General features: G+C 39.8%; 1 protein-coding gene across 1 annotated transcript in view; it reads left to right on the top strand.

The window, feature by feature from the left end:
- csmd3b (CUB and Sushi multiple domains 3b) overlaps positions 1 to 12,167 on the top strand; it is a 2,186,187-nt gene that overhangs the window by 2,059,637 nt on the left and 114,383 nt on the right. Inside the window, exons 50-53 of the mRNA XM_059983996.1 lie at positions 4,435 to 4,620; positions 8,703 to 8,897; positions 10,453 to 10,626; positions 10,821 to 10,994. Coding sequence (XP_059839979.1) covers positions 4,435 to 4,620; positions 8,703 to 8,897; positions 10,453 to 10,626; positions 10,821 to 10,994 — 729 coding nt within the window. The remainder of the gene's footprint in view (positions 1 to 4,434; positions 4,621 to 8,702; positions 8,898 to 10,452; positions 10,627 to 10,820; positions 10,995 to 12,167) is intronic.

Raw genomic sequence — 12,167 nt, 5'->3', positions numbered from 1 at the left:
GCACGAGGGTGCCAAAACCATTACTTGAGTTTACAAATTATAATAGGTTTCTGTTTATGTCAGAGTTAGTCATCAAGAAAATGGCCTACTTGAAAAAAAAGCAGGTCAAGCCTCTTTCAAGAGGTCTACATTAATTGCTGAAAAGCACAGTTACATTGGGATCAAAGTTGTTCTCCCCTGAAGGGTAAACATTTAATCACTACCACAACACTTAAAGGAAAATGTAATTGGTGGTTGTCTATTTTGCATTTAGTAAAACATTAGGAATTGCTGCCTTGATTGATAGCTATTCCCTTCATGTGACTTTTGTTAAGCTGAATTTATACCGTTAAACTAAGGGAATATAGTTAAGACAAATCACCCCTAATATATCACACATTATTTAAGTACTCTGTCATTGTCAAAGAAAACAAAATTCAACCCAGTGAAGTGATGCTGTTTCTCCCGACATCACAACACTTCTGATCTGCACCCTGTATAAGACATGCTTAACAATTTCCAATTTAGATAATCAAGATGTAGAGTTGTATAGGTCCAAAACAGGCTCTCTGGCCCACCAAATCTATACAGAGTGTCTGCCTAAATGTTTCTGAAGTACAGTGATTATATCAGATTCCACAACCTTCACTGGCTGTGAGTTCCAAATATCAAACATTCTCTGTGTGAAATAAAAAGAAACTGTACCGCAGAAAGTTTCCTCATTAAAGCTCCTCCCCCTCACCTTAAACTATGCACTGTGGGTTTTGATATCCAAACATGGGAAAAAAGATTCTATCTACAGGCTGTCGCACTTTTTTTTTACATTTACTTCTTTAAAGTCACCTCTCAGCCTCCTTTGCCCCAGGGAAGACAAAACCACAGCCTATGCAATCTCTTCTGATATCTCCAGTCCCCCAGTGCAGACATCATCCTGGTCGATCTCCTCTGCATTGTCTGCATAGCAACCACGTTTCCTGTTACGTAATGGTTGGAAATACACAGTCTGCCAATTAGTATGGACCAATCAGAGTTTGCAATGTTAGGCAGGCAAGCATCCGACATGGCATCATCACCACCCTATCTGCTTGAACAGCCACTTACAGGGAAATATAGACTTGAACCCCAACGTACCCCTGTTCATCAGTATTGTGTTTTACTCTGCCATTGACTGGACACAGTATGGTCTACCCTTAATTGACTTCCTGAAGTACATTCCTCATACCATCAGAATTAAATTCCCAATGTCAATGCTCTGCCCAGCTTTCCATTGGATCTGTATCCTGCGGAAGCCTTTGACAACCTTCCTTGCTGTCTACCACATCTCCGACCTTCCCTGTCATCCAAACATTTACAACTTACTCTTCTTGCGAATTGGTAACAGATGCAACCAGGGTTCTGGCATCCACCCCTGCAATATACCACTTGTTGACCTTTCGTCAATGGAACTAGGTTAGGAAATTCAATACGCAACCCATAATTAATTAAAGCTCGCACTTTATTGTCTTTGCACAAACAACAATGTAACTATGTTGACCCTGGGCCAACAACTTAGAACATGTATTCTACTGTTCCCACTATACCAATACTCACTCAGGCAACTTTTCCAATTTAAAACACCAAAATAGAGTATCTCTATTAGCCAGATGATTGATCCTTTCTTGTCCCAGCACCTGGGGTGGGGGTTCTTCCTCATGATGGTGATTTTTCCAGAGTCATTGCTGATAGCACAATCAAAGTATCCACTTTTATATTAATATCTAGTCAACTCAAATGTTGTGCTCCAGTGTCATTGGCTGTGGGCCATGTGTCTGACCTTTAACACCTTTTTATTGGCTCTGCTCCAGGCCTGAAGCCATTAATTCTCCCTTCCCAGCAAGTGACATTTGATGATTTATGGCTTTGTGTTCTCAATCAGCAATGTGTTTGATTCATGCAAAATAGAGACTGGCTCCATTAGTCAAAAACCTGCATAAGTGCGGGTGAAGGAAGGGAAAGATGTGTTTGGTGGTGGAACCCTGTTGGATGTGGAGGCTGATGGGGTGGTAGCTGAGGACAAGAGGAACCCTATGCTAGATTGGGAGACTGCTTCGCCGAGCATCTATGCTCTGTCCACCAGAGCAAGTGGGATCTCCCAGTAGTCACCCATTTTAATTCCACTTCCTATTCCCCCTTCCAATTTGTCCATCCATGGCCTTCTCCACCGTTGTGCTGAGGCCACACTTAGGTTGGAGGAATTTCTTATATTCTGTTTGGGTAGCCTCCAACCTGAAGGCATGAACATCGACTTCTCAAACTTCCGGTAATGCCCCCCAACCCTCCCCCTGCTTTTCCATTTCCCATCTCCTTGTCCTACTCTCACTTTATCTCCTTGCTCACCATCACATCCATCTGGTGCTCTTTCCCCTTTTTTCTTTCTTCCATGGCCTTCCGTCTCTTTCACTGATCGACTTCCCAGCTCTTTACCTCATGCCTCCCTCTCCAGGTTTCACCTGTCACCTGGTGGTTCTCTCTCCCCTCCCCCCACCTTTTAAATCTATTCCTCAGCTTTTTATTCCCCAGTACTGCTGAAGGATTTTGTCCTGAAATGTCAACTGTACTTTTTTTCCATAGATGCTGCCTAGCCTGCTGAGTTCCTCCAGCATTTTGTTCTCTTATTTGTGGTTCGAAAAACCTGCATATTATATCCAACCAAAGAACATCTCACAAATAACTTCTTATTCGGAAATGATCTCTAGTCCAGCACATTACGAGAAGCATCATTGGGTCTTCTTTAAAACATTGATCAAGCCAAGCAACTCACACACAAACTGGAGAACTTAAAACAGTTCCACAAGATGGCACATGGCAAGAACAAAGACAATTGATCTGTCTGCTTCCACTGCCCTTCATCCATTCCAGTTTGAGGTTTTCTCCCATATTTTAAATCCACCATGGCCAGCACACTGGTCACCTACTTTGAATCGAGATAGCATCTTTTCATCACTACCCACTGCCTCTTATCACAAGCCAGTTTTGGATTCAATAAGTGTACTAACTATTCAATAACCTACCATGCAGAATCTTGTAACGTAGACTAAGCCTCCTTCCTGCCTTCATCAGCCTTTAGAGTCAGAATCAGGTTTATTATCAGTGACATACATTGTGAAATTTGTTGCTTTGTGGCAGCAGTCCAGTGCAATACATAAAATGTAGTTACATGAAGAAATATATCTACCTCCTCCATAATGGTAGTAATGAGAAGAGAGCATGTCTTGGGTGAGGGGGTGGGGGTGAGGCAGCTGTAACGAAGGATGATGCCTTTCTGAGGAATCACCTTTTGAAGGCGTCCTTGATGCTGGAGATTCAGGTGCCCATGAAGGAGCCGGCTGAGTTTACAACTCTGCAGCATTTTCCAATCCTATGCATTGGCCTCCTGCATGCCTGACGGTGATAGCGAACAATTTGAATGCCATGCCGACCACCACTGACCAGTCCCCACCTCTCCAAATGTACATAATTCCTATTCCTCAATACTTTCTTGAATAGTTTTCAGCACCACTGATGTAAAGCTCACTAATCTGCAGTTATCCATTGCTCTGCTTCCCTTCTTAAACAAAGGAACATTAGCCATCCTCTAGTCTTCTGTCACCTCACCTGTGACTTACAAAGATGCAAATATCTCCCTTAGGCATCCAGCTATGTCCACCCTTGTTTCCCATAGCAATCTGTAATATATCTCATTCATAATAGATCTCTTCCCTCAGCTCATTATTTTCCATATCCTTCAAAGTTCAAAGTAAAATTTATTATCAAATTACATAAATGTCACCAGATACAACCCTGAGATTCATTTGTTGAGATTCCTTCTTGGTGAATACAGATAAGAAATTTTCATTCAGGATCTTGTCTATATCACCTTGTTCAACCCTAAGGGAAACCACTTTCACTTGTTTGCCAGCTGCAACCTTGGTCCTGATAGAATTATAGGTCTTGCAATTCTCCCTAATCTTACATAGAGTATTTCTTGACTTCCTTTCTGTCTGCCAGTTTCTTTCTTAAAAGGGGCCTACAGTAATGTGGTTAGCAGAATGTTTTACAATATTGGTGACCCAGGGTCAATTCCCACTGTTGCCTGTAAGGAGTTTGTCATTTTCCCTGTGACCGCGTGTGCTTTCTATGGGTGCTCATGTTTCCTCCCACAGTCGGAAGATGTACTGGTTGGTAGGTTAATTGGTCATTGTAAATTGCTCTGTGATTAGGCTACAATTAAATTGGGGGTTTGCTGGGCGGCATGGCTCAAAGAATATCTCAATAAAGTAAAAGAAAAGAAAAATGCAAGTTCTCTCCTGCAGTTCACTCTGCAAAGGACTGTAACTATACCTGCTATATTCTACCTTTTTATTTGATCAATTAGCTCTGCTAATATAGTTTCATTAAAAAAATACAGTTATTCATGAGGTGAGTGGTTTGTTCCAGCAATATCATGTGGTGCACCCAAAGCATCAGCAAATGGAGGAGTTTTTGCCACCGATTACTCAGTAGGCACACGCGTCAGCTACTTTTGCAATGACGGCTACCGGTTTTCATCGAAGGAGCATTCCTCTGCCACGTGCCAACAGGATGGTATGTGGAGCAACCAGAACCATCCCCCGAGGTGTAATGGTAAGGAATTTAAACAACTTGCTCTCCATGTGCCGTGAATTATGCTTTTCAAAGATAAGCTACTCATTAATGCAAATGAAAAATCCTCAGTGAATGCCCTCGAACTTCATTTTTAATATTGTACAGTTTTAAATATTTTTTTGTCCTGTTGTAGGGTAGGATATTTCTATGTGTTTGATATCCTGTTTCTCTAGTCCATAAGACCATAAGACATGCTAGGAGCAGAATTTGGCATTTGGCCCATCAAGTCTGTTCTGCTATTCAATCGTGGCTGATTTATTATCCCTCTCAACCCTATTCTCCTGCCTTCTCCTCTTATTTGACACCCTTATTAATCAAGACAAAATGTTCTGTTCAGATATGACAAAGAAAATTTATACTAATATCTCCTGCAGCTATTTAAATGTTCAAAGTAAATTTTATTATCAAAGTACATATATCTCACCACATGCAATCTTGAGATCTATAGAATAGTAACTATAACAGGATCAATGAAAGATCAGCCAGAGTGCAGAAGACAACAAACTGTGCAAATGCAAATAATATTAAATATCAATAAATAAAGAGAAAACGAGATAATGAGAGTAAGAGTTGTTAAAGTAAGATCGTTGCTTGTGGGAACATTTCAGAAAGGGTTACAAGTGAGCAGTTAGTTACCCCCTTTTATTCAAGATCCTGATGGTTGAAGGGTAGTAACTGTTCTTGAACCTAGTGGTGCGAGTCCTGAGGCTCTTGTGACTTCTACCTGATTGCAGTATCAAGAAGAGAGCATGACCTGGGTGGTGAGGATCTCTGTTGATGGCTGCTGCTTTCCTACGACAGCATTTCATGTAGATATGCTCAATGATTGAGAGGCCTTTACCGATGACAGACTGGGCCAAATCTGCTACCTTTTGTGGAATTTTCAGTTCAAAGATATTGCCGTTTCCATACCAAGCTGTGACGCAGCTGGTCAATACACACTTCGCTACGTATCTATAGAAACTTAACGAAGTTTCAGATGTCATGCCGAATCTACGCAGACTCCTAAGAAAACAGAGGTGGTGCCATGCATTCTTTGCAATTGCACTTACGTGCTGGGTCAAGGACGGATCCTCAAAATGTTCTAATTTATGAAGGATTTTAGCCTAGTACTTCTTGTCTTATCTTTGTGCTTATAAACAGATTTAGAGTTCCATGTTGGTTGGTGCAAAAATGTTAGTTTAATTACAAGAATGTCAACAACTCTTTCACAGAGATGGTAACATTGTAAGCTGCATGGATTTTTTTATTTCATTTAAACACTCCCTGGAGCACTATAGAAATCTGCGCCATACAGCCTTTGATAATTATGGCAGTTTATCCTTTATGGATGGTCGCAGTGATATCATAGTCCCTGGCTTCATTAGCACCAAGAATGTATTCACACAAACAGTTGAGAATTAGCACATGAGAGAATTGCTGACAAACCATAAACCCAAGGGATTGAAGAGTGTAGATTTGCAGTTGTTTCAGCGTTATAGAGAGCAGAAATGAACGTTGGATATTAGGTTTTAAAGAGTGGAGCCGAGAAACAAAAAGGTAATCATCACATGGCTGGGATTAAACCCTCTAAAATTCAATGGGAATTAGAAGAACAAACATGCAGGGAGAGTGTGAATAGTTTTGAGAATAATAGTGTTGGTAAAATAGGGCATATTAACTTCCCTAACATACAGTAGATAAGTTCGGGAAACTTCCCTTGGGCAAAATATAGAGGGCCCTACCAGGAAGAGGGCACAGCTTGACCTACTTTTAGGTAATAGCATGGAGCAGGTGACTGAGATGGCAGTGGAGGAGCAGTAACAATAGTCTGTTAGTTTCGAAACAGTTATGGAAAGGGACAGAACTTGTCCACAGGTTCAGGTTCTAAAAGCAAGGCAAATTTTGATAGTATGAGACATGAGCGTGTTTTCGTCCAACGTATATAAATGACTCTGTGAGTCTAATTATTCTACAAACGTGTACATTGTTATCAAAATATGTTTATATCACATACATCAAAGATCCCAGCTTCGACTCTTGATGCACTAGTGGTCACCGACTTCCAATCAGGAGAGCACCCCTTAATCACAACCACCTCCTGTTACCAAAGGACAGCAAATGCTGGAGGAACTCGGGAGGTCAGGCAGCGTCTATGGAGAGCAATAAAGAGTCAACGTTTTGGACTGAGATTGTTCATCGAAGTTCAAAGAAAATTTATATTCCAAGTGCATATATGTCACCATATACTGCCCTGAGAATCATTTTCTTGTGGGCATTCTCAGCAAATACAAAGAAACGGTACAGAATCAATGAAAATCTACACACGACGAGATGGACAAACAACCCACATGCAAAAGACAACAAACTGTACAAATACAAAAAGGAAATAAACAAATAAATAATAATAAATAAATAAGCAATAAATAATAAGAACATGAGATGAACAATCCTTGAAATTGAATCCATAGATTGTGGGAACAGTTCATTGATGGAGCAGTGATATTGAGTGAAGTTATCCCCTCTAGTTCAAGATCCTGATGGTTTAGGGATAATAACTGTTCCTGAACCTGGTGGTGTGGATCCTGAAGCTCCTGTACTTCCTTCCTGATGGCAGCTTTGAGAAGAGTCCATGTCTTGGATGGTGGGGGTCCTTGATGATTAATGCTACTTTCCTACAACAGCATTCCTTGTAGATCCTACTCACTGTTGGGAAAGCCTTTACTCATGATGGACTGGGCTGTATCCTCAAATTTTTGCAGGCTTTTCTGTTCAACTTCATTGATATTTCTATACCAGAATGTGAAGCAATAAGTCGGTATACACTCCACCACGCATCTATAGAAATTTGTCAAGGTTTACAATGACATACCGATTCTTTGCAAACTTCTAAGAAAGTACAGGAGTTGTGGTGCTTCCTTTGTAATGACACTTACGCGCTGAACACAGGACAGAACCTCTAAAATATCAGTACTGATTAACATCAATTCATCGGGTTTGATCAGGTCTTGATGAAGGCTGTCAGCCCATAACATTGACTGTTTATGCATTTCCATAGATGCTGCCTGGCCTGTTGAATTCTCCTGCATTTTCTGTGTGTTGCTCTCAATTTCCAGCATCTGCAGAACCTCATGTGCTCCTGTTTGTCAAGACGGTTTTGGAAACTATTTGTCAGCCTGCCCTGAATCCCACAAACTCTAATCTTTAACCTTGTGGACCAGCTTCCATGGGCTCATAACATTTCAGGCCAAGTAACCTTGCTTGACTTCTGCCAGTCTGAAATTTAATGACTGAATCAAGCTGATGGTTGACTGAAGGGCTCCTAATTCAACAACACAGCTTTTCAGATTTCAACAAAACCCCCTAAAGGTTTGGTTAAAATATTATTTTTCACTTTAATGTGAAGTCAAACATGGGTAGGATATACACAATAAATGCAGGTGACAATGGATAATTGATGAACAGGGAACATTGGGGTTCAAGGCTAAATTTCCCTGTAAGTGGCTATTCAGGTAGATAGGAGGTGAAGGAGTCATGTGGCGTGTTTGCCTTTTGACTTCCTGATTGGTTCACACTACTTGGCAAACTAGGCAAAAATTGTTAGCATAAAAAAAATCAACTCCGCCTAACGTCGTCTCATTTCTTGAGATTCTAATTAAAGTTGATTTGTAAGACATAAGCCTTTTTTTATATTTTCATTTGTTTCTTTTATCTTTTTACATTATCTTTATTCCCACACTTCAGTTTATTTTTTTTGAAGCTGATTTGACTTTGAGTTAATTTTTCCTGGTTCAAGTTCTACACTGTTCCTTACTGATTATTCACAGTGATCGGTCTGATCTTGAAACTTACGAATTTCTGTTTGATAGTGCGGCGTTATATTAGTTCCGGAAATGTAGTTAGTGTGAGTACAAAATTGCTGACAGCAAAATCCATCCCATTTTTTAAGTTAAGGTGAGCCTAAATTCCGATAGTTGTTAAAGGGAATTGCATTGCTCTGTAACACAATAATGAATGTATTTTACCTTATCTGATTTTTGGCCTTTATAATTAATGAGTTTATTATTTGTCTTGTTATCAAGTGATAACATGCCCCAGCATCAGTTCTTTCACTTTGGAGCACGGTAGTTGGCGAATCGTGAATGGATCAAATTACGAATTTAAAACAAAGATTGTCTTCGCCTGTGACCCTGGCTACTATCGACTTGGACCCACCACAATCACATGCTTGGCTAATGGAACTTGGAGCTGGGGACGAGCAAGACCACGCTGTCAGAGTAAATATTATTTAAAACTTAATTTGACTCACTTTCAACCGTCTCAGCACAGAAATCTGTTATGTATTACCTTTGAACTGGAAAATAGGGTCATGTTACTCAGCAAGTGATAGAGGTGCAGAACATTCTCAGAATAATGATGCTTAGTGCACTAGACTTTGAGGCAAGTTAATAAAATTATCACAAAAGATAAATAGGTACATTTATAAAAAAAACAATTTTTTTCAAATGGTGAAGGTAAAATAAGTGCATCAAAGCTTGGTGAGAACACTCTGAGTGATGTGTCTAGTTCAGGAAGAATGAGAAAAAAGTCAGAGTGGCGAAAGTTCAAAGTAAATTGTATTATCAAAGTGCATATAAGTTGCTATATACAACCCTGAGATTCATTGTCCTGTGGGCATACTCAGCAAATCTATAGTAATGAGAACAGGATCAATGAAAGACCATCTAGACTGCAGAAGACAACAAACTGTCCCTGTATTGCTGTTGTGGTCCAAATATGCTGCTCCATGTAATTTCTAATGTAAATTTTAATAAAACTTCCCCTGAAAATGCAATGCATACAAACATTTATTCAAATTAAGGAAATTTTAACTATTCCTACTCATATTGCAATTGCTAGTTTTATTCCCACCATTATTGTGTTTTCATTTTAAAATATGTGTATTTATAATTAAATACATTCCTGCATACCTGTCAACTGAAACAGTTGGTGTGTCCCCAAACCAGTGGATGTTGCCTGAAAGGAGACAGAGTTGAGTTATATTTTTGTCTGAAAAACCTACCCTGATTCAGAATTCTTATGGGACAATCATAAGGGCAGTCATAGGTACAGTCTTGGTGCTGCTGCTTTCTGGTACAATACAATGGAGCTGAAAAAACTGAATGAGTTCTGTTTGTTTGGACTGCTAAGTCATTTTATCATGGTACAATGCTGTCCAAAAGTCTTAGGCGCATATATATAGCTGGGTGTCAAAGACTTCTGCACAGCACAGTAATAAGTTTATGTATTACTGCTGCAAAAAGCAACAAATTTCATGACACGTAAGTGATGATAAACCTGATTCTGATATGGGTCCTTGTTATGGACCGAGAATGGGAAGGGGCCAGGTAGAGGGGAATCATGGTTGAGAAGGGAGAAGGGAGCGGGAAGCACCAGAGAGACATCCTGTAATGATCAATAAACTCTTTTGTTTGGAATCAAATGACCTCACGTGGTGTCTCAAGGCTGGGTGTGTCTGCACCTCTGCCACCCCCCTGCCCCGGCACTCCATCTCTTCCACCTGTCCCGCACCCCTTCTGCGGAAATCCACCCTTGCCTTTCCCAACTTCCTTTGCTCCTGCCATATATACAAACTCACTCTCCACTCCACATTGACAAATACAATACTGTGCAAAAGTCTTAGGCACCCTAGCTATATATATATATATATATATATGTGCCTAAGACTTTTGCACAGCACAGTATATGCAACCTAATTAATGTATTGTGTGTCAGTAACGCATACTGAGAGATAGTAACACAAGAATGAATTTTCTTCTTTTCCTATTATAGTTATATCATGTGGAGAATTAGGACATCCTCCTAATGGTAAAAAGATTGGAACTCAGACTACCTTTGGAGCTACCGCAATCTTGACCTGTGACCTAGGCTACATATTAGTTGGTTCAATAGTCAGAGAATGCCTGGCGTCTGGACTTTGGAGTGGAACTGAAACAAAGTGCTTAGGTATGAGGCTTGTACAGTAATACATCTGTTTTTCTTGCCTTTAACGATTAGATTGGTTTTAAAATCTCAATTATACTTTGTGCACTCAGAATTAAAGTGCTTCATCCTAAATGTTAGTTGTACTTTTGCTGAACTTTAAAGGAAGTTTTTTTTAAATTGAAAGTGCCACATGACCTTTTATTTTCACTGTTAAGCTGGCCACTGTGGAGTTCCAGATCCAATAGTCAATGGGCAAGTAGTTGGAGAGAATTATGGATACAGAGATACAGTGGTTTACCAATGCAATCCTGGATTTCGTTTGATCGGTTCATCCGTACGAATCTGTCAGCAAGATCACAACTGGTCTGGACAACTCCCAATTTGTGTGTGTAAGTAAGCTTGTTTGAGATCTTAGTCTAGTTTAGTGAGCATGCATGATGGACACAAAATCAAGTTCAAGTTTACTTTGATATTGTTTATTGCCACATCTTGTAAATATAGGGGCTGCCAAAATCATGAGAGTGTGATGCACAGAAGGAGCCATCAATGTCCTCTTTACAGAAATCAGTGATCAGTAACAGGCAGGCTGCCTGCATACCCACATACTGGAATTTGCTCAAGTTGTGTATTTTACCAATTAGCACGTGGATTCTTTTGTAACCAGATGACTATGCATAATGCATGGGTGAGACAAGAGTGTGATCTTAAAGATCCCAGTCCATTTTTTGGCTTGGAAGATACGACAACAAAGTTATTAGATTTGATTCCAGAAGCTTCAACTACTGAACTGATCTTAAATCCTATCTAGCCTTCCGCAGAGCATAATTATTTAATGGACATAAAAATAGCTGGATCATTGTAAGGTAAAATCCATCTGGGTTCATTCATGCAACTCAGGGAAGGAAGCCTTCTATATTTATTGATTAATCTGATACGAAGCCCACAATACTATACCTGATCTTAATTGTCCCCAAAATGGCCTTCAAGCCATTGTTTTCAGGACTAATTAAGATTACACATTAAAATGTTGGCACTTAGCCAATGATATCTGATGAATAAATAAAAGAAAATATAGTTTTTAATGGAGTCAGGTGGAGAGGAGAGGTGTGTAGGGGCTATCAATCTAACAGCTGGGCAGTTGCAGTAACCCACTTATATGACTTTTTCCCTTTTAAATGATTACTATTTTATCTGCAGGTTGTTGACTAAACTTTCTGGGATTGAGAAAACTTGATATGCAAAAGGATGTGACATTTACTGGTTGCAACTTGCTAGATTTGTCCAATTAAACCAGTGGATGCAACGTATTTATTCACAAAACTTACAGGACTGTGCAAAAGTCTTAGGCACACTTATATATAGATAGGATATCTATGATTTTTGCACAGTATTGTAGTCATTTTATGTATTGCACTGTACTGCTGACACAAAAAAAATCATGACATATGTGAGAGATGATAAACCTGATTCTGATATGGGTCTCTATTGTGGACTGAGAGTGGGAAGGGGTTAGGGAGAAGGGGATCATGGTTGGGTAAAGGGGATGAAGCAGGAAGCACAAG

This window comes from Hypanus sabinus, chromosome 1 (assembly GCF_030144855.1).
Source record: "Hypanus sabinus isolate sHypSab1 chromosome 1, sHypSab1.hap1, whole genome shotgun sequence".
NCBI lineage: Eukaryota > Metazoa > Chordata > Chondrichthyes > Myliobatiformes > Dasyatidae > Hypanus > Hypanus sabinus.
Note: the sequence above shows the minus strand (reverse complement) of the source record. Positions and strands in the feature narration are given on the sequence as shown.